At 47.7% G+C, this 21065-nt stretch overlaps 1 protein-coding gene across 2 annotated transcripts in view; it reads left to right on the forward strand.

The window, feature by feature from the left end:
- Positions 1-15928, forward strand: part of WDFY1 (WD repeat and FYVE domain containing 1) — a 54847-nt gene extending 38919 nt beyond the window's left edge. For both annotated transcript variants that reach the window (XM_075529739.1, XM_075529741.1), the window contains exons 8-12: positions 2126-2231; positions 6146-6247; positions 8537-8667; positions 11663-11771; positions 12698-15928. In XM_075529739.1, the coding sequence (XP_075385854.1) occupies positions 2126-2231; positions 6146-6247; positions 8537-8667; positions 11663-11771; positions 12698-12757 (508 nt within the window). In that variant the 3' untranslated portion in view covers positions 12758-15928. The remainder of the gene's footprint in view (positions 1-2125; positions 2232-6145; positions 6248-8536; positions 8668-11662; positions 11772-12697) is intronic.
- Positions 15929-21065: the final 5137 nt, after the last annotated feature.

The raw sequence follows: 21065 nt of genomic DNA on the forward strand, positions 1-21065 counted from the left end.
AGAAGGTATGGATGTGGTTTTTAAAGTAAACAATGCATAAGAAAATGCTTTTCTAACCAAGGGTGCGAGGGACGATGCTGGGAGAGTGGAGGGTGAGTGGGTTGGAAAGGGGGAACTGATTACAAGGATCCACATGTGACCTCTTCCCTGGGAGAGGGACAGCAGAGAAGGGGGGAAGGGAGACTCCGGATAGAGCAAGATATGACAAAACAACGATGTATAAATTACCAAGGGCATATGAGGGAGGGGGGAATGGGGAGGGAGGAGGGGAAAAAAAAGAGGACCTGATGCAAGGGGCTTAAGTGGAGAGCAAATGCCTTGAGAATGATTGGGGCAGGGAATGTATGGATGTGCTTTATACAATTGATGTATGTATATGTATGGATTGTGGTAAGAGTTGTATGAGTCCCTAATAAAATGTAAAAGAAGAAAAAAAAAAAAAAAGAAAATCCCATCACCTGTGACGCCTCTTATAAACAATCTCCAGACCAACACCACATATAAAAGCAGTCAGCCCTAAAAAATAAACAGAATACTTTTAAAAGTGACAAAAAAAAAAAGAAAAGAAAATGCTTTTCTAGATGTCTTCAGTGAGATAGGGTCCAATCCCTGACTATGTAACTGTTTTTTTTCCCAAAACCCCATCTTTCTTTTATTGAGACTCATGCAACTCTTACCACAATCCATACATGCATCAATTGAGTAAATAACACTTATACATTCATTGCCCTCATCATTCTCAAAATTTGCCTTCCTCTTGGGTTCCTGGAATCAGTTCATTTTCCTTTTTTCCTCCCCCTTCTTCCCCGCTCCCCCCTCCCTCATGAACCCTGAATAATTTATAAATTATTATTTTATCTTATCTTACACTGCCCAGCGTCGCCCTTTACCCACTTTCCTGTTGCCCATCCCCCAGAGAGGAGGTTATATGTAGATCCCTGAGATCGGTTCCCCCTTTCTATCCCCACTTCCCTCCCGGTATCGCCACTCTCACCCTTGGTGCTGAGGGGTTCATCTGTCCTAGATTCCCTGTGTGTCCAGATCCCATCTGTACCACTGTGCATCCTCTGGTCTAACCAGGTTTGCAAGGTAGAATTGGGATCATGATCGTTGGAGAGGAGGGTTGTGAGTTTCATTATTGCTACACTGAACCCTGAGTGACTCATCTCCTCCCCACTACCCCTCTGCAAGGGATGTCCAGCTGTCTACAGATGGGCATTGGATCCCCATCACATCATGTTCCCCTCATTCATAATGATATGATTTCCCCCCCCCCAAAAACCCCATCTCTTAAGATAGTGATTCGATAGGGCTCAGGACACTCTATACTGTCCTTGAGTGTCTCGTGCTTGGTAGTCAAACCTCCTTAGTCACATCCCTCCCCTTTCTCTGTGTGTAAGCCATGCCATTGAAGTGGCTCCTGCAAGTGGGTGTGGATCAGAGGCTGGGGAGGACTTTGACCTTGGACAGTCATGTGTAATGTGACACTGGGATGTAAGCCCTTCTTGGAGTGGATGCCAAACTTGCTTTTCCGAACTCTCTGCGGTGGTTCGTTGGGAGGGAGTACGTTCTAGTTTGGGGGAGCTCCATTCACAGAGCTATGATGCTAATCTCAGGCCCTGACCTCCTGACCTTGACTCCAGCAACATTCTTTTCTTTCTTTGATGGGCTCCAGCTGTTCTGTAAGCAGAATCAAGTTGGAAAGTAGCTAAGAACAGATAGACCAACAGCCTGACATGCAGAACCAAGTTGGAAAGTAGCGCGCGCGCGTGTGTACATACCAATAATCTCTGTAGTCACGTGAATTGTGTTCCAGCAAGGGAATGTCAGCTCCTGAGATCACTCTCGTTTCTGAACCGACAGGTACATCCTGAGTCCCTTGTAAAGAAATTGTGATGATTCGACTCCTCTCTGGCCTTTAGTTCTGAACAGCTGATTTGAAAATAAGTGGTGTTTGTTTTATAGAACTGACTAGGCTGTGTCACCACATGGAGAATGCCATGTTGTTTATACTAGAGCTGATCTGACCACACCAAATAGAGTCAGTGAAGCAGTGCCAATTATGGATTCTAACTGAGGGGTGGTCCTCGCCTAGAAAAGTAACTTCCCCGTGTCTCCTCGGCAGTGACAGGGTGCAGGCGCTGTGCTATCTCCAGCTCACACGGCAGCTGGTTTCCTGCTCCTCGGATGGCGGCATCACCGTGTGGAACATGGATGTGAGCAGAGAAGAGGTAAGGGGAGCAGCTCCGGGCCTTGCGGAGAGATTCCTGAGGGGCTGCATTCGGGGGTTCCGCTGCATGAACGCCCACCTCTCACTTCTCTTCTTGGTTACTGTCGGGGGGGTCCTGCTGCCATTCTCCACTGCATGCGCTCCGCATGAGACTTTGCACCGGGGAGAGTCCTGATGGCCAGACTGAACGTCCACGGGGAGTTTCAGCTCCGACTAGCACACTGACATGACCCTTGGGAGCGTGGTTGTGGTTTCCATGAGGCCCTACACAGACACAGCTCTCTCTGCCTCTGCTTTTCTGGGCGTCCGTTGGGCCCTGCTCCTCTGTCTGCCTCCACAGCAGCTGTAGTGTCTTAAAAGCTAGCTGACTCACAGCCATGTGGCCTTCTCACCCTGGTTGCACCGCTAACTTGGCTGGGAGACATTGGTTAGCTAGGGGCCGTCATTTCTGAGTCTTCATTTTTTCTCCTGTGAAGTAAGATGGTTGACTAGGATGACTTTGAAGAGCTATCCTCCTTTTAGACAGACACTGTAGTTTTAGAACTTCTTCTGGTTTTCACTCATTTAAGCAATGCTGCAGTGAGCCTTCTAGATCTTATCGTACAGTTGCCCAGATCTTTTATTTCAGTAACCTTCCAAAAATAAACTTCTGGCTCCAAGATTATGTACGTTCTTGGGGCTTTTTCTAGCTGTTGTCATGATTTCCAGGCAGGATGTACTTCCTCGCCTCTGCCCACAGGCCTGTTAGCCATTGTTCCTAATGGCATCTACAACCTGTGATGGAGAAAGCTAAAGAAATGGGGCCTCGTACACCACAAAGATCCCCCGAAGTCTTCTGAACCTCAAACAAGAGCTTAACTAATAAAGAATGTCTGCCTTCAACATTTTGGCATCTTAATTTGCATGCCCTAGTTTACCTCTATGTTCGAATGCCTGTTGCGGGGGCTTTGTAGAATTCACAGACAATATTCATGATGAAAGTGGTTATTAAGGAAGTCGACAGCTTGTAATGCAAGTGAGACTCACTCAGGATACAGTTGTTCACCGTCACATTACAGAGTTCTTCCAGGTCTGCTAATAAATACCACAAAGGGCATAGCACTCTACTGTAAGCCTCAACCCAAAGGCATTCATCCATTCAGCTCCAGCACTGGGGACCAGCAAACACAGCTCCCTGAATTAAGTGCCCAGAGGCACTCCACTCCAGTGAGCCTCAGCTCGAAGGCACACAGTTCACGTCCACGAGTCAGCAAGCTCTGCTTCCCCATTAAGTGCCTAGAGGCACCCCTCTCCACAAGCCAGTCTCATGTACAAAAGCACTCAGCTGTACCTGTTCTGTGGGGTGGGGAGTCCATCACTCTGTTCCATGCTCTCGATCCTGGTTCTGCTGCCGCTCCGCTGATGGTACAGCTCTCTTCTAGACCCAGGAGGTCACTGTCAGGAACCTGGGGTCCAGAGTTCCACTCCTGGCTCTGACTGGTAATGAGATCCCTTCCTCCTGCTACTCAGAAGGTTCATTTTATACACAGCAAGACGGCATGCCAGGGAATTGTATTACAACCACTCACAGGTGAAGTCTATCACTATCTTCCCCCACCTCCTTACCAGACCCACGCAGGAGAAGGTGATTTGGTGACAGTTAGAGACTATGGTTAGAAGAGCCCCGTTAAAGAATTCCTCTCCATCCAGGCATTACAAAGGAGGTCAGTAAAGGGACAGCAGATTAGAGGGGACCCTTAGCAGGTCGTGAGTTTGCATTAATGGGAGAGGAACGACTCACAAAAGAAAGGTGAAAATGGTTTCCCCACTTGAAGACTATCATCAGTGTCACCGAGCTGCCCACGGAAACTGCCACATCGGGGCCATTCGGCTGTGTACATTCTCAACCACAAAACAAAGATGCCAGCTAGGATATGTCTAGAGGTACCATAGTGGGTCATAATCAGCCGTTTGAGGGAGAAAGATGAGGCTTTCTTCTCTTGTAAAGATTTACAGCTTTGAGAATCCAAAGAGGCAACTCTAGCCTCTCTATAGGGTCTTTGTGGTTTGGATTGGACTTGGTGGCAGTTGGTTGGTTTGCTTATGATGCTGCAGAAGCTTTTACAGGACCCGGGGAATGCAAATGACTCTTAGCTTACCCTCAGAAATACTAGTGAGCTCCGACCTATAAGGTGGCCACTGAGCCCAGGGGCTTCAGTAAATGTGCATCATGCAGTTTGTAAAGACTGCCTTGTTATAGGCCCTCTGTTCAGTGACATCCCATGATGCCCTCAGTGGGCTGCAGCAAGCCACCACGTGACATTACCATGAATCTGCACATACGCTTGCTGAATGTGGCCTTGAATTATTTGTGAGTCTGAGTTTCACGGACTAACTGGAACCTTTAGCAACACCCATGCGTTAGCTTCTTGGGCTGCCCTAATGAAATACCAAGAAGTATCTGGCTTACAGTATTGCCTCACAGTTTTAGAGGCTGGTAGTCAAGGTTCTAAGTTCCTATGCAAACAACGAACACATTCAGCTGCTCACCAAGAGGTTAGAGGTTTGAGTCCATTCAGAGGTGGTTCGGAAGAAAGGTCTGGCACTCTGCTTCCAAGAAATCAGCCTTGGAAACACCCCTAGTGCCCAATCCCAATCTGGCACTTGGGTTGTGGTGAGTCAGAGTCAACCTGAAGCTGGTGGCCTGTGTGTCCAAAGTCAGAGTGTCCACGGCACGCTCTCTGAACCCCCTCATGGACAACCCTTTCCTACCTCTCTCTGCTTCAGGCGTTTGTGGGCTGGAAGGTGATCAGTCATCCTCTCTCCCTTTCTCCTCTTTCCCAACATTGCCCCAGCTATTTCAAGACTCTCTCTTCCTCTTTCAGTTGGCTTCATTTTGTTAGTGCCACCCGCACCCCTGCCTCCCCCCCCCCCAAGTCTATCCTTACCAATGGCTGTCATAAACCAAAAATAACTGGTGATTTGTCTCAAGTAAGAACTAGCAAAGCCAGAAGTATTACCAGTGTTAGGAAACGTGGTAAGGACTTGGGAGTGTCCATCCTCTCTGTACCTGACAGAATTCCCTGCAGAACCTCTCTGAAGTTCATCGTCTTCACCGCCTTCTTCTCTGAGCTGAGCGGAACTGAGAGATCCTGGGGTCCTCCACCATCACCTCTTACTGGATTTGCATAAAAGTTACTTCTTATTTCTCAATCTTCATTTGGTTTGAGTTACAGGAAATGGCCTCTTCTCTTTTCATTGCCCTGAGCGTCTAGGTGATGTTCGAAGGCAAATAGACGTTTTAATAGGTTCATCTTGTACTGGAGCATTTATAATTTTTTTGCCTAGGAAAATCTTTGTTCAATTCTAAATACACTCATTTTGAGACTTTAAGTCATCTGTTTCAACAAAAATATATGAAGTCCCTATTCCATTAGTGCCTGGCTGTGCAAAGATGACTGAGACCAGGCTGCCTTCGAGAACCCGCTGGTCTGCAGGGAGTGTGCTTGGCCTGGAGCACACCTGGAAGAACTCGGCCTGAGCTTTTCTTCTCCAGACCTTCCTGTTGGTAACAGGTGACTTGAATGCCTTCCTAGGCGACAGTTCAGCAGATTCTGCAGGAAATGGCCTTTTAGGAATTATATTTCAAACACCCGACATAAAAAAGCAGGTACACAGGAAGTTCGTCAGAGTTCACAGTGAAACATGAGACCCTGTGATCTATAGGTTAGCTACTGAGGAGCCCTGTGAGCACTGCTGAAAGGATGTGGGCGACACAAAAGAGACTAAACGTACCATTGGCGAGAGCCTCCAGCTGTAAAATAGGGAGGCTTTAACAGGAAGGGCAAACTCTAGCGGGGTCTCGGCATTCATTCCTGGGCCCACCCGCTAGGAAGGGGCAGCGCTGGTAATGGCTTGGACTTTCTCCTCCCACAGGCTCCTCAGTGGTTGGAAAGTGATTCTTGTCAGAAATGCGAGCAGCCCTTTTTCTGGAACATAAAGCAGATGTGGGACACAAAAACTCTGGGGTTGAGACAGGTAAGCTGCCCATAGGGCGCCATTGCAGGTTGTCGCTGGCTTCGTCTTGTTGTCTAATTAACCTTTTTGATCTTTCTCCATCACTTTGTTCCTGCAAATCCCGTCAGTTCCTATTGCTGCCTTCAGGAGGCTGACCACGAGCCAGCCAGGCCTTCCCAGTCAGGTGGTTGCCAGGTGGTTCCTTTGCTCCCCTGCACTGGAGAAGCGGGGGTGCCCAGGACAGCAGAGCGCCTGTTTGCGGCGAGAGAAGTAGCCCTTTCTGCAGGGCTTGTCTCTGTTCAAGTCGCTGGGCCGTGCTAGCCAAGCACAGAATTAGGATAAGTAGGGCAGGCAATCGCAAGTTCCCCTGCTGTGGAAAATGCAGCGTTCCTATGCGAGTTCCTTTTCTAAGCCCAAATCATATAAAGCAAGGAAGCAACTTACCGAGAAGAGTGTTCCCAGGCCCCCCAAATAACCCACCACCGAATCATGCCGAGTAACACCTGCAACCGAAAGCGACTCAAGCATACAGCGTTGTGCCAGGTCAGCGCTGTGGCAGCTGGTGGTTAGAAGCTGCGCCTGGTTCTTGGCGCCACACACTGCTCTGTAGCGGCTCGCTGCTGTTCACCTTTTTGGATACAAGTGAATCCTCTTGGATTCGCTTCCTCTAGAAAAGCCGCTAGTGATTGGGGGTGTTTTGTTCAAGGTAAAGGTTATTCAGCGAACTTTTGAGTGGAGGAGGCCTCCCTCATCTTTGTCACCCTCATGCTGACAGCGGCAGTTAGAAAGTTAAGTGGCGATTGAAGCCTGCGCAGAGGGCTCTGGCCCTAAGAATTTGGCCCTGGGTGGTGTAAACTGTTAGACTCGGCTGATAACTGCAAGGTTGCAGGTTCGAGTCCCCCCAGAGGGGCCTCAGAAGAAAGGCCTGGTAGTCCACTTCTGAGAAACTGGCCCTTGAAAGCCTTGTGGAGCCCAGCTCTACTCTGACCTGAAGGCACTGGTGACGAATGGGAGTCTTCCTGAAAGGAGAGGAGCATGCTCAGAGAGCCCGTCTTCCGAGACGCACTTGGCCCGGAGGTAACCAAGTTCTACAGCAGCCGCGAAGGGGGCCACTCAGCAAGTGAGCAAGTTTTGTGCTGGGCAGTGAAAGCAATGCTGATTTCATGGGAGAGCCGTGTGTTTGAGTTCATACACTTACTTTAGTTTGACTTAACAAGGCTGCTCTGCAGTTAGGTCTCAGACGAGACTCGGCAGCAGTCGTCAGGTTAGCGCTCCTAATGTTCTGCTCTGACGTTGCCGCTGACTCGGTCATGAGCCACGTTCTCGCCGTGCAGGCTGAGTGGTCCGAGCGCCTCGTGCTTGACTGGGGAAGCACCCCACTTTCTAGCAGAAACACGAAGGCAGACTCTCGAGTGTGAGCCGCCAATAGAAGAGAGTGGAGAGGTGCAGGCCCCGAATCTTTTAAAAGCAAAAACATGTCTTTTAAAGGCAAACTATATGTCAAAACTCCGCAACCACAATTGGATTGTATGGGAATGTTGGAGACGCTTATTTTCAAAACTGCTTTGCAAATGGAAAGAAGTAGTAAAACAAGAATGTATTTTTTAAATGTCTTCATGAGGACAAATTATCGTATATACTCGAGTATAAGCCAACCCAAATATCAACCGAGGCACCTAATTTTACCACCAAAATTGCATTAAAAATGGGCTGAAAAACTTGGCTTATACATGAGTATATACAATACATTTCAGATTTTCTTTCAAAAAAACTTTTTTGCAACCTTTTTTTCTCTTTCTGAGATCTCCAATCCAGTTCCTCAATGAACTTGACGTTCACCTTGTTGCTTGCAGACATCTGGGGTCCCTGAGTAGTGCTGGTTGGTAACGTGCTCAGCAGCTCTCTGAAAAGACAAGGGGTTCATTTCTACCCTAGGGTGCCTCAGAAGAAAGGCCTGGTGGTTTCCTTCTCAACTAATCAGTCATTAAAAGCACTACAGAGCACAATTCTCTAACACACAGCCGGTCACCATAGGTTGGGGCCAGCTCTACGGCAGCTGGTAATGGATCCAGTGGCATTGATCGAAACAAATAATATGACTGAATAAAAAACAGTCTGTGACCGATAAGGTAGGGTTGTATGAATATCTACAAGAATCGTCAAAATTGCGTATCTTTGGAGATTTCATTGATACATTGGGTTGTAATGATTTCAATTCAAGGCGAACCTTACCTCCTCTGACTCCCCAGCTCTAAGGGGAGCCCCAAAGCAAAGGGTAAAGCGCTCCTTTCCTCCCTGGGTCCCCGGCAGCACCACTGCAGGAAATGCGGGCAGGCCGTGTGCGGGAAGTGCAGCAGCAAGCGCTCCAGCTACCCCGTCATGGGCTTCGAGTTCCTGGTCCGCGTGTGCGACTCCTGCTATGACTCCATCAGAGACGAAGAGTGAGTGTCACAGATCTCGGCTTTCCCACCCCCACATTAGTCTCGTGTGAACTTCGTAAACGCCTTCTAAAGCCAAGGACTGCCCTGACAGGGTCACTTAGGAGCGAGTTCTGGGGCGACTTTCTCTCACGCTGCCTGGTGCCTCCTGAGCACTGGGGAGGACGCCCCTCAGAGCCGCCCTGCTCTGTCCGCGGGGAGCTCCACCTGCAAACCGATGGCAGTGGCTTAGCTGGCCGTCTGATGGCCGTACCCAGGGGCCCGTCTTCGTTCGCCTGCTAGGAAAACAGGAGACAGTGTTCTCCTTTCGCGCACATCCGAGTTCCCGTTCTCTGCTCGGAGAACGATCCATGTGTAGGAAACACCTGTCTGAAGGCATTTGAATTTTGCGTGACGCTTTTCTCCCTTCTTTCTGCAGCCGTGTGTTGTGTCGTTGGTCAGAACAGTCAGGATCGGTAGCTCTCGAGGCACCGGCTCGCTCATCTGGTGGCCTTGGTTTGAAGAAATTGTAGACCTTTGCCCATTTTTAAGTTAAATTGTTCGTCTTTCTGTTGAACCATTGGCATTTACTATCTATTTTAGAAATTAAGCCGTTATTAGATATGCCATTGCCAATGATTTTCCTCTGCCTACGGGCTCTTTTTATCTCTTTGGTAAAGAGACTTGATGACCATTAAATATTTAATTTTTTAAAATCATTTTATTAGAGGCACATACAACTCCTATCACAATCCACACATACATCAATTGTGTAAAGCACAGTTGTACATTCATTGCCCTCATCATTCTCAAAACATTTGCTCTTTACGTAAGCCCCTGGCATCAGCTCCTCATTTTTCTGCCTCCCTCCCAGGTCCCCACCCCCTGGGTGTTAACACTTGGTGATGCCCTGCCAGGCTTCCTACACCCTCTTCACCACCGATTTGGATCACTTGTTGTTCCCTTCTCCCTGAGTTTGTTAACACCACTACCTTTCCCCCCACCTCCCCTTCTCCCATTGTCTCCCCAGAACTGTCGGTCCCATGTTTTCTCCTCCAGATTGTTCATCCAGCCTATCCTATTTAGACAGACATGCGGAGATAATAACTTGCACAAAAACAAGACAGAGCAAAATTAAGCAACAATATACAACAAAACAACAACAAACCACTGACAAATTAAAAAAATGAAACACAAGAAAGAAAAGCTTGCAGTTAGTTCAAGGACTGTTTGTTGGCCAGTCAGGTCCGATGGGGCGCCAAGCCCTGGCCCCACAGCCTACTTTTGGTATTCCCTGGGGACTTTGTTGCTCTGTTTCCCTCACTGTTCTGTTGCACCCCCTTAGTGTTTTGCCTTGGTGTGGTGGGATCAGATTGGGCGGAATTCCCATACTGGGTCTCCAGTGTTGTCCCTTGTAGGGCTAAGGGTCAGTGAGGGACGTCGTGTCTCATAGTGGGGCCGGCCATGTGGTCCTCTCTGTGGACTGGCTGCTCTGAGTGAGAATCTCTTCATGAAGGCTTTGTGGGCCAAATAGTTAATTTTTAAGAAGTCTCAGTTATCTATTTGATCACCTGTCACTCATGTATCCTAGTAATCTTTGATGGGCTATTCTCAAAGTCAGGCCTCCAAGCTGTCACCCTATGTTATCTTCCAGGAACTTTATAGTTTTAGTTTTAACACGTAGGTTTAGATCCATTTTGTGCTGGTCTTTGTGTGTGGTGTGAGATATGGATCCTGATTCACATTATTGGTATGGATGTTGAGTTTTTCTAAGACATTTAACAAATTATCCATTTCTTAAAGAAATGGCTTCTTCCTCTTATCGGTTTTGATTCTGTGTTGAAAATTTGCTGCTTAGTGTTAAGTGAACAAGCTTTTCAAGTGATGGCTGGCAAGCCTCCTGGCGGTCCACAGGGGAAGTGCCTGTGTGTTCACGTGCGTTGGTAAGTGACTCGCGGCAGAGGTGAGGCCTGTCAGGCTCCCAGGGCAGAGTCCTGCTCCGTGAACGATCCGGGGCACTAGGGGATCCTGGTGGCAGCTCATCGATGTTTTGCCCAGGCCTAGTGGTCTCCTGCGTTGAGGGTCTTCTAGTTAATGTTGTTGCTCTTTTGTGTAGGAGTATACATGGCAGTCTGTCCTCGGGGAAAATGACAATCAGTTTTTTGGGGTGATTAAAAAACTTGTATAGAACAGTCTTACAACCGATCACGCCTCTGTCAGCCTTTGCTTAAGGATTCCGTTTTCAAACCTGAAGTTACTACCACTTCTGAAAATTTTGATCAAAGAATCTGATGAAAGGGGCTAAAGGCAGAACCAGAGTCAGCTTCCCATGGGCTCTCGTCTGTCTGGCACCGCGGAGGGTGGGTGAAGCCCTGGAGCGATTGCCCAAGTATACCTCTAACCCTGAACCCAACGTGTCCCCTAGCGTCATCTTAAAACCAAGCAGAGTCATTTAACCAATGGGGAAAAAGTCTGCCTTGAGCTCGATGCTCTGTCAGGGACTGCTTACACGGGATCACATTGAACAGCCACTCAGAATATTGGCTGGGAAGCCCGTGTTGGCAGGGGAGGGCCCACTCAGGAGGGAGGGTCGCAGGCGCTGTCATGAATGACACGTGTCGGACTGAGGAAGTTAAGTTGAGCAGGGGTGGGGGGGGAAGAGGTGGAAACCAAAAACCTGTAGTCCTATTCCTTAGAGCAGACTTTTAACAAATTTTCTGTAAGTTGTATTTCTTTCATGCTGAGAGGAAAAGTTATTCTGTAGCGGGGATTGTGGGAGCAGTTCGGGAATCACACGCCTGCTAACCAAACAGAAGGTTTTGTGGCTGACACTCCCCTCCCCCCCATAGCTCCACCCCACGGGAGAAAGGCCTGGCTCCCCACTGCCCCATAAAGGTAACAGCCTTGAAAACCTGGCTCGTCCTGTTGGGTCGCTGGGAGTCAAAGGGGACTGGACAGCACCTGACAGCAGCAGGTCCCGTCACCGTGAGTTCTGAGTGATCTCTTTTCTCTTTACTAGTCGGACTCCGTTGGCAACCTTTCATGAAGGAAAACATAACATTTCCCACATGTCTATGGACGTTGCTCGGGGACTGATGGTGACCTGTGGGACCGACCGAGTTGTAAAGGTAACCTGGCCAACTTGCCGTCGTAGCATCTCTGCTTAGATTGCTCCGCAGTCCTCCTGTGAAGGGGATTCAGGCGTTTGTGTTGTCCTCACCCTCTCTGGGGGGCAGACTTGCCCTCCCTTCTGGTCAACCGCCCATTGCCAGTTCAAAGTCTGCAAGCAAACTGCATTCGTGGTACTTTCCACTCCCCTGGTGGAGGTCAATCCCAGGGGACTTCCTTTACCACGTCATTGTCACCAGATGGGGCTGGCAAGCTGCCGGCTTGTAGGTTCCTTCTCCGCGCCCCATCCCCCCACACACACACACACACGCGCGCGCACAGGAGCGCACCACAGGGCTTCTGCCTAACCAACCAGCCTTGGCTCACAGTCTGACCTTCCTGAAGTTCGTCCCGGGCAGAAGCCTTCCTCATTGTAAGGAATAACTATGCATTATTTTGTTTTTCATTAATCCCTAGGTAACTAATTCCATGCACACATTGAAAGTAGAAGGGAGCTTCAGAAAGTTCCTGGGAAATGCCACCGTCCTTAACCCCCTTTTCCAGCAGGTTTTTGAGGTCTCCTCTTCAGTATTTGTGTTAGTACCAGTCTTGAGTTGTGAAACTAACATATTTTGTGTCCCCAGAAAGATTTAGCAACAACAACATAGTTTATAGCACAAGACTATGATGTCATTTCTAGGTGTTAAAATAATTCTTACTTTTCATGCCGTGCGTAGCGGAGGCATTTTTCGCGTGGTAGTGCACCGCTGTGCCAATGGCATGTAAGTCCTTGGGAGATTCTCTAGTGAATAGAGGAGCTGAGTGCATCAGGCCTGTTGGCATCTTTTGGGGTTTAGCAACCATTTGTTTTTCCAAGTTGACTTTGACCACGAGATGACATCTTTGAGGGTGTGCATCTTCTCCATGGTTCTGATTTCTCTCGTAGATCTGGGACATGACGCCGGTGGTTGGCTGCAGTCTGGCAACTGGTTTTTCCCCACACTGATCCTGGAGATGGACGAGTCACACACCCTCGGGAAAGCACCCCTCACCAAGTGAAATCCTCCCCACGATCACTGTCACGTGAAAGGGCAGTAGCCACTTTAAAAGGAAATCAACATTTTCCCAATGAAAAACAAACAAAACCTGTAAAAACATGTTGCTGAGCACTTGGGGGACTGGCGTCAGAAAGCTCAGTGTGGTGGTTGGCTGAGGAATGTAATTCTGCCACAGAATGCCCTCGTGAACGCTGCGGTCCCGTGTTCTGAGAGGATCATGTAGGAACAGAAATCTGAACACAAAGGCAGTGGTCTAGAAGGTTCTCGAAGTAGTCTCAAGTGCAGTCACACTTCTGCTCAGACCGGGTGGCTTTTCCCAGGCTGTTGGTCGCTTGGTTGGGGGAGGAAGCCTTGCCCTCTCTCTCTGGAGGGCTTGCAGCAGGAGTTGAGGAGACCAGAGCTCTCTCCCCCTCTGCCAGCAGGATGGGCGTGGTCTGGACAGTTACCGATAAACTCCTTACAAATAGTCTGCACTTAGCATTTGCCTCGCTTCAGTTATTCTTCTTCCTGGCCACTCTGCCACGGGAAAGTCTCTGTAGTTGTTCTTAAGTTGGGAAGTTTCTATCCCGGCCAAGGCAGTCCACAGCCTGCTGTTTCCCCATATGCGCTCGGAGGACAAAACTTTTTTTTATGGTGCTGTTAATAATGGGGATCCCACAAGCGGCCCGACCTTTTCTCGCCACAGTTGGTAACGAGCAGTGGAGACCCCAGTTACCAGCGTGATTGCCATGGGAAGGGATCAGCCTGCTCTGTGGAACAGCGCAGTCCTGCCGCTCCCAACAGACCCAGGCGGTCCCTTCTCCCAGTGGCACCGAGTGATATCACACAAGGAAACCGGGGGCCTGAGCTCTACCCTTAACCAGGTCTTGCACAATAATTGCCAACCCATAAATCACAACCATAATGACTTGTAACGTTTGCTGTATAAACGGCTTGCTTTCTTTTCTTTTCCTCAAATGGCGTTTTTGAAAGCCTTGGGCCACTTAGTACCGAGGTGGGCCGGAGGCAGCAAAAGGGGCACCTGTGATTTCATAGTGAGCGTTCGCTTGTGCTCTGACAGCAGTGTGCGCAGGTGCTGAGTGCAGGAGTAGAGAGAGCCTGCTTGGAGGGCAGATTTGGAAACAGCAACAGTGTTTTTCTGAGTTGCACTGTGTATGTTGCAGGAGCTCACTGCTTCACTGGGGGGCTCAGGTGGAGACCACACAGTAGCCCTTACCCGGCAGCATGCAAGAGAAGCACTTCCAGGAAGATGGCCTGGTGGCCACAGGACACAGTGCGAGTAGCAAGGAGGGAGGAGGACAAGCCGTCGTGTTCTTGTGTGAAGCTGCGTGAAAAGTTGGCTCAGGAGTGAGATGAAGGTTTGAAAGTTGCGCTTCACGGTTTTGTTGTTTTTTTGTTTTTAGCTTTCCCAAGGGAAGTGTTTTTACCTTCAAAAGCTCTTCCAAGGTTGAACACACAGTCTCACAGAAACACTGAGCGACCTAACAGTCAATTCACCATGCTGACTGCTGAACTTCACGTGTGAATTTGAGCTTGGCTCACAGTTCAGCTGAGACACAGGTCCAGGCTGTCCTGGACATTGTTCAGAGGAGAAGAGATCGCGGTGGAGCCTGTGCCCTGTTGGAGAACGCTGAGCCGTGGCCTCGATTTTCTCTTACACTCTGGACCGGGTGGGTTTCGTGGCCCTCTTTGTACTATTGAGGCTTTTGCAGTTTTAATTTCTGGCCCAAACAGGCAGATATTAGAGTTGTGGATAATGTTCCATGGCTTTTCATTTTTTCAACTAAAAAATTTGTATGGGAAAACAAAAGACACCAATTCTCCACTGAGGACGCGAGGTTTGTTTAACCTAAGATGTTAATGAACGGGAGGGGGCTTCCAAAAGCCCGTGGGAAAGTGGCATTCACAGAGAATGGGATTTTTTTCAGAAGGCCCTCATCCAGTCATGGAAGAAGTTCTGTTTCAGGGAGACTCTGAGAAGGGAACCCTGGAAAAGGAGAAGGTTGGGCTAGAGGGTTCTCGCCCCTCGTGAAGTTGGTTTTAACCCCACTGGACTCTCTTGTCTTGCTTCTATCACGCAGTAGATGGGAAATGAGATCCTTTTTTTTTAGTAGGCAAAAATTATTGTCTGAATTTCACCACGTGGGAAAATAAGATGAACAGTTATTGCTTTATTTACAATGCATTCTTCTTAACTGGGTCACTTAAAGAAGGAAGCTACAACAGAACAGCTTGTCTTTCCATTACCCAAACACACTTATATAAAGAGGGATTATGAAATATAGGCTGTTGGAGAAGATCCGTATACTGAGATCTAGTTAGGTGTGTGGTAAGGAAATGCCCGTTGCTCTTGGTAAACATATTTTTAAAATTTTCTGTTCATCAATCATTGCAAGTGGTAGACGCAGCCCTGTGGCATTGGGTAGGAAGAAATGATTCCGTACGTTGGAGCCCTTATCCACTGTGCCCAAATTCTGCCCTCCGGTCAAGAGAGAAACAGAAACTGTGGCTCTAGGTTATGTCCTGTGTCGTCTTCCGCTCAATAATTCAGCTTGTTTGTTTCTTATCTATATGTGGAAACTATTGAAGAATCAATACTCTCGTGACACATACCGAGGCGATACTTTCTAAATCATGTTTCATTGCAGTACTTTCTCCTTCCGTTACTGGATCTGGTATCTCCTAAACTGTTATGAACCCATTTACTGTTCATGATAAACCACTTGCTCACGAAAAATGTGAGGTTTAACAAATAAGGAATACCTACTGTATTTATTCAAGTGTCTATTGCTTACGTGTTAAATGTGAGCAGAATATTGATTGCCTATCTGTTTTCTGCAATTACTACACAGTAACTTTTTGAGTACGTTGAAATTTATCTGTGCAACAAATTTATATTAGAATACAATTTGAAGCATTTTTTTCTCTCTAGCCTTTTTCGACTGGGGAAGCAATTAGTACACTTTGTTCTTGTACTAGCTGTGTTTCTATATAATATGTGCCCTATGTCTCCCAGAGACCCTAGAGAACACTGGTCTTCCCCCCGTTTGTGGGTTCTGTTTTTGTGAGATTTTTTGTTGTTGAGAATATGCAGACAATAAAATGTCCCTTGCTTGTTATCCTATTGCTTCATTTCACTCTTGTTTGCTTGATCCGGGCAGAGGGCAGACAGAGCTGCTAATTTGTGTTTCCCAGCCCTTTGGCCTGGATGCTCCACCAACATTCTCTGCCACTCAATCCTGGAAACGGTTCTGCAAGCTGTCAGTTTTCCTGTTTCTCAAATGAGGAAACCAAGGTCCGAACAAGTGAAAGCTTCCAGAGTCAGGGTCTCATCATCCCCTGCCTTTGTGTGCCAGCGTGCAGTGCACGTTTTGTGAAAGGGGGCGTCAGAGGTCCCACAGTGGACGGTTATCAAGAAGACGAGTGTATTTCCTCACAGCCAGGAGCCTTAAAGTTCAAATCAGGGCCTTCCCTACTGATGGGATCTTCACATGGCTTTGGTCTTCTGTGTGTGTGTGTTTGCATCTCTTGTCTCGTTATAAGACAATACTTAGAAATGATTAGGCTTAGGACCCACACTCCTCCAGAGACAGACCGACTAAGGGATAAATCCCTATTTCCATACTGGGCCACTCACAGGTACAAGACGTAGGACTTCAACATAACTCTTGGGGGGGGGGGGAAGGGGGACATACTTCAGCCCATAAGCAGGAGATGGGGATGATCTCGGGGAGCTGGTGAGGCCCTGCTGGCACAGCATCGCCCTGGGCATTCGGTGTGCAGCCAGCACCTGCATGCAGTGTCGGCCCTTGGCTTCAACCAGTCGGTTTGTGATTGAGCACAAGGTGACTCAGGCCCCAAGGAACTAAGACCTCAGCTAAACTGGTAAGCAGTTACTTTGGGAACTAAAATGGAAGCTTAATGTGTGTTTCTCAAAACAGACAAGCCTTTGTTTTCTGATTTAAAAAAAATGTGCATTGTAGTAAAACCAAAAGAACAAACCCATTGCCGACAAGTCCATATCGACTCAGAACAATGCTGTATTGGGGTTTGGGGGCCTTGCCAAGTTAGGGGAGAAGACAGCTTCATCTCCCTCAGAATGGCTGGTGGCTCTGGACCGCCTTACGTGGGATTTGCAGCCCTACTTACCCAGTGCCGATCGAGCGCCTTGTTTATTACAATAAAAACCCAGCCAGCTGCCATTGGGTCAATTCAAGCTCACAGTGAATGTAGGATGGAGGAGAGCTGCCCCTGTGGGTTTACAGGAGTCGAAAACCTCTCTCGCCCAGAGAGCTGCTGATGCTTTCCAGCTGCTACACTTACCATTTATATATTCTTGTTATAATAAATAAACATAGCCATGGAGTCAGTGCTGACGCATCGATCCTATAGGACAAGGTAGAGCCCTGCCCCTCTTAGTTTCCCAGACTAAGTAACTCTTCATGGGTACAGAAAGCTCCACCTCTCTCCCACTGAGCGGCTAGTGGTTTGGAACCACTGACTTTGCAGTTAGCCGCCCACGGGGTAATCACTATGCCAACCAAGGCTCCTGTTTATTATAATAGAAAAGAATAATTAAAAGGCACAAAAAATAGTGAAGATTTTTAAAATCCTCCAATGTAATCATCCTAAGAAAACACCGGCCAATCTGTGCTGTATGTTTTTCCAGTGTTTTTAATGGGTGCATGTACATGAGAAAACTTTTCAAAAAGTTGGTGGGAAAATTCCATTGTTTTTCAGTTCCATTTTTCCATAAAATTTATAAAGCCTTCTCATATAACACTCATGATACGTGTTTTTAATGGGCCCCATACCCACCCCCTCTCCCACCCTGGCCTTGATCCAACGCAGGTAACTTGCCTGTATCAAAAACACGGAGGTGCATGCTGTGCTCTTGACTTGCTGGTGAGTGGCAGTGGCCGTGGGCACGGGGCTCCAGTGTTCCTCTCCCAGCCACGTGCTGAGATTGCACTTCTCACCCTTTGGTGGCGCTGTGGGGTAAGCGGTGGACTGATAGGCAGCTGCTCTGTGGAGAAAAGAGGCAATCTGCCACCCTGAAGGTGGGTCGTCTTGGAAACTCTAGAGATGTCATGAGTCTGAATGGACCCGGTGGCGGTTGGGAGAAAAAGACCTGGAGATGTCCCATCAAGATCACAGTCTAGGAAACCCCAACGGGGAGTTCTGCTCGGCCCTGTGGGGCCCTTCCCTGTGAGCTGGAATCGGCTCAATGGGACACAGAGCAGCATGTTGAAAGGAGGTGCTAGATTTCTTGATTCATAATTTCTCACTATTGAAGAACACTGCTGAATATGCTACCAGGTTCACCTCTGCCCACTTTTCTATTTTCATTTTTTAGGACAACTCTTAGAAGTGGGAGTTGCTAGTTCAACGAACATGCATATTGTAAGCTTATGATTCTTAATGATCACATTCTCACAATCTTGCCGATGCTTGATTGAATTGGTTCTTTTCCATTGACAATAAACAGGTGTATCTAGTGTCTTAAAGAGTTCCAATTTTATTAATTTACAACTGGAATCATACTTGTCAAGCCACCCAAGTGCCATGAAGTTGATTTTGACTCTCAGTGACCCCAAGTAACACAGTAGAATGGTTCCATAGGATTTCTCGGGTTACATCTGTATGGGACCAGGTTTCTCCTAAGTAAACCTGGGGGAGTTTGACCCACCAACCTTTTTTCTTACTATGCAAGCATCTAACTGCTGTGCCACCAGTACCCCTTCCAGATAGCTGCAGAGAGGTCTGTTCAACAGTCACAGCACCCTGGGGAGACTGCTCAGAGCGCAAGGATGCAGAGGAAGAAACGGCTGGCCGGACTCGACATCATCCAACAACCTGAGAGCTTCATCCCACGGGACCTGGAATCAGCTGGAAATAAAAAGACTCTTGTTTGCTGGCCGCCTTGTTTTAGCTTACCACCCAGGTGTCAAAAACGTTCTCAGGCGGATAACCTTTAAGTGCTAGATGGCAGCTTTCTTCTCATCCATCACTTGTTAGTCCCTGAATTCCTGTACACAAATAAATTCTTCTCAAAGGATTAGCATGTAGCTTGTTTCTATGCGTGGAGGTTGAAGGTGGACAAATAACCAGTGTTTCCAAACTGCTGCCCCACTCCATCACTACCTCTAACATCAACTACCTCCCCCCTCCTTATTCCTCCTTCCCCACCCCTCACCTTTGGTCCTAATTCACTGCAATGACTTACAAACTAATGAACTGTCAAAACTATGGCTCATGTGCCTGCGGAGGTCGGTAAGGCCAAATCCGTGGTTCAGCCGTTTCACTGCAGACATGGAGATGTCTGAGTCACGTGGTTCAGGGGCCAACAGACCGCAGGCCAGAGGCTGAAGAGCTGGACACAGCGTCCAGATCGAGAGGAAACTAGCAGAACGTTTGTAGATCCTTGAGGCAGACCATCCGCTCAAAGAGAGGCCCCTTGAGCAAAGCTTACAAGAGGGTGAAGGGTAAGGGACGGGACTTGAATTACACCTTCTGGTAAGTCTGTGACTCAAGGTTGACCCCCATCCTAATCTGACATCAGTAGTATCATCAACAACTCACTGCCCAATGGGACCATACCGGCAGACATCAAGGCAGATCATAAAATGGAGGCTAATGACATCAGATGACAAAACGATGGGTGATTGTACCCCATTACAGAACGAATGAATTACGGAATTACATCACTGCTAAACTGAGCGCCGAGGCACAGGTTCCACTTATATGAGTGGCTGTCCAGCCCCTGCAGTGGTCACAGTTTATTTGCAGCTTCACTCAATTGTGCAGAAGTTTCAAAGACTGGCTAGGCTATGCACTACATCTTGGATATTTCTGTTTATCTTTCTACTGCACTGACCACCCTTGGGAAGCTTGATTTGTATGGTGATATACAGGATCCTTCATGAAAGGTGATAAACATTCTGAGATCACCTTTTTCAAGTCAATCTTTTCATAAGGAAATGCAGTCTGAGACAACTTGCCAGGTCAAAGTAGAAACATGAAAATCCAAACTCTACCTGATCTCAAATCCACACTCACTTTTCCAGTAGCCCACATTGGCTTTCATCTTTGGAGAACTGCTAGACCGTAAACAAGCGGCCATCTAGCTCAGAAGCAACAAAGCCCACAAGGAAGAAGCACACCAGTCTGTGCCATCACGAGGTGTCAAAGGGATGAGGTATCAGGCAACAAAGAACAAAAAATATCATTGTGAATGGGGAGGGGGGTGCGTAGTGGAGTCCAAAAGCCCATTTGTAGGCCACTGGACATCCCCTTACAGAAGGATCTCAGGGAAGAGACGAGCCAGTCAGGGTGCAACGTAGCAACGATGAAACATACAACTTTCTCTAGTTCCTAAATGCTCCCCACGCACCCACTATCATGATCCCAATTTGACCTTACAAATCTGGCTAGTCCAGAGGATGTACACTGACACAGATAGGAACTGGGAATCCAAGGCGATGATCCCTTCAGGACCAGTGGTGTGAGTGGCGATACTGGGAGGGTGGGTTGGAAAGGGGGGGACCGATTATAAGGATCTACATATAACTTCCCTGGGGAATGGGCAACAGAAAAGTGAAGGGAGACATCAGATGGTGCAAGATATGATAAAAATAATTATAAATTATCAAGAGTTCATGAGGGAGTGGGGAGAGAAAAAATGAGTGGATGCCAGGGGCTTAGGTGGAGAGCAAATGTTTTGAGAATGATGAAGGCAATGATTGAGTGCTTTACACAATTGATGTATGTATGGATTGTAATAAGAGTTGTATGAGCCCCTAAGAAAATGATTTTTTTAAATGCTATACCTCCAATTTGGCATTTTAGAGGAAGATAAAGCAACAGGCTCTCCTTTACATCATAACCCAGGGAAGACTAACTTGGACATGATCCTACATGCCCCTCACCCCTGTGTGGCACAGTCTGGGAAACCCACAGGGGCAGTTCTGCCCAGTTGGCATCGGCTCAATGGCAGTGAGGTTGGTTTGGGATTTGATGGTGTTTTAACTCAAATGAGACATTGGAGCTCTATTCATTCGTTTTTGGTTTTTTTCCCAGAATCAAGAGTGGCATTTTTGGTGTGATAGTCACCATGCCAAGCTTATTATAAACCAAGCATTCATCTCATAGATCTACAGAGAATGATTCTTAATCCATGTTTTACAATACTTTGTTAATTGCAGCTATTTTAAAACTCTTAAAAGTTCTATAAAGTAAATTTCAGTTTTTCTGAAG

Source organism: Tenrec ecaudatus, chromosome 13, assembly GCF_050624435.1.
Source record: "Tenrec ecaudatus isolate mTenEca1 chromosome 13, mTenEca1.hap1, whole genome shotgun sequence".
NCBI classification, from domain to species: Eukaryota; Metazoa; Chordata; class Mammalia; order Afrosoricida; family Tenrecidae; genus Tenrec; species Tenrec ecaudatus.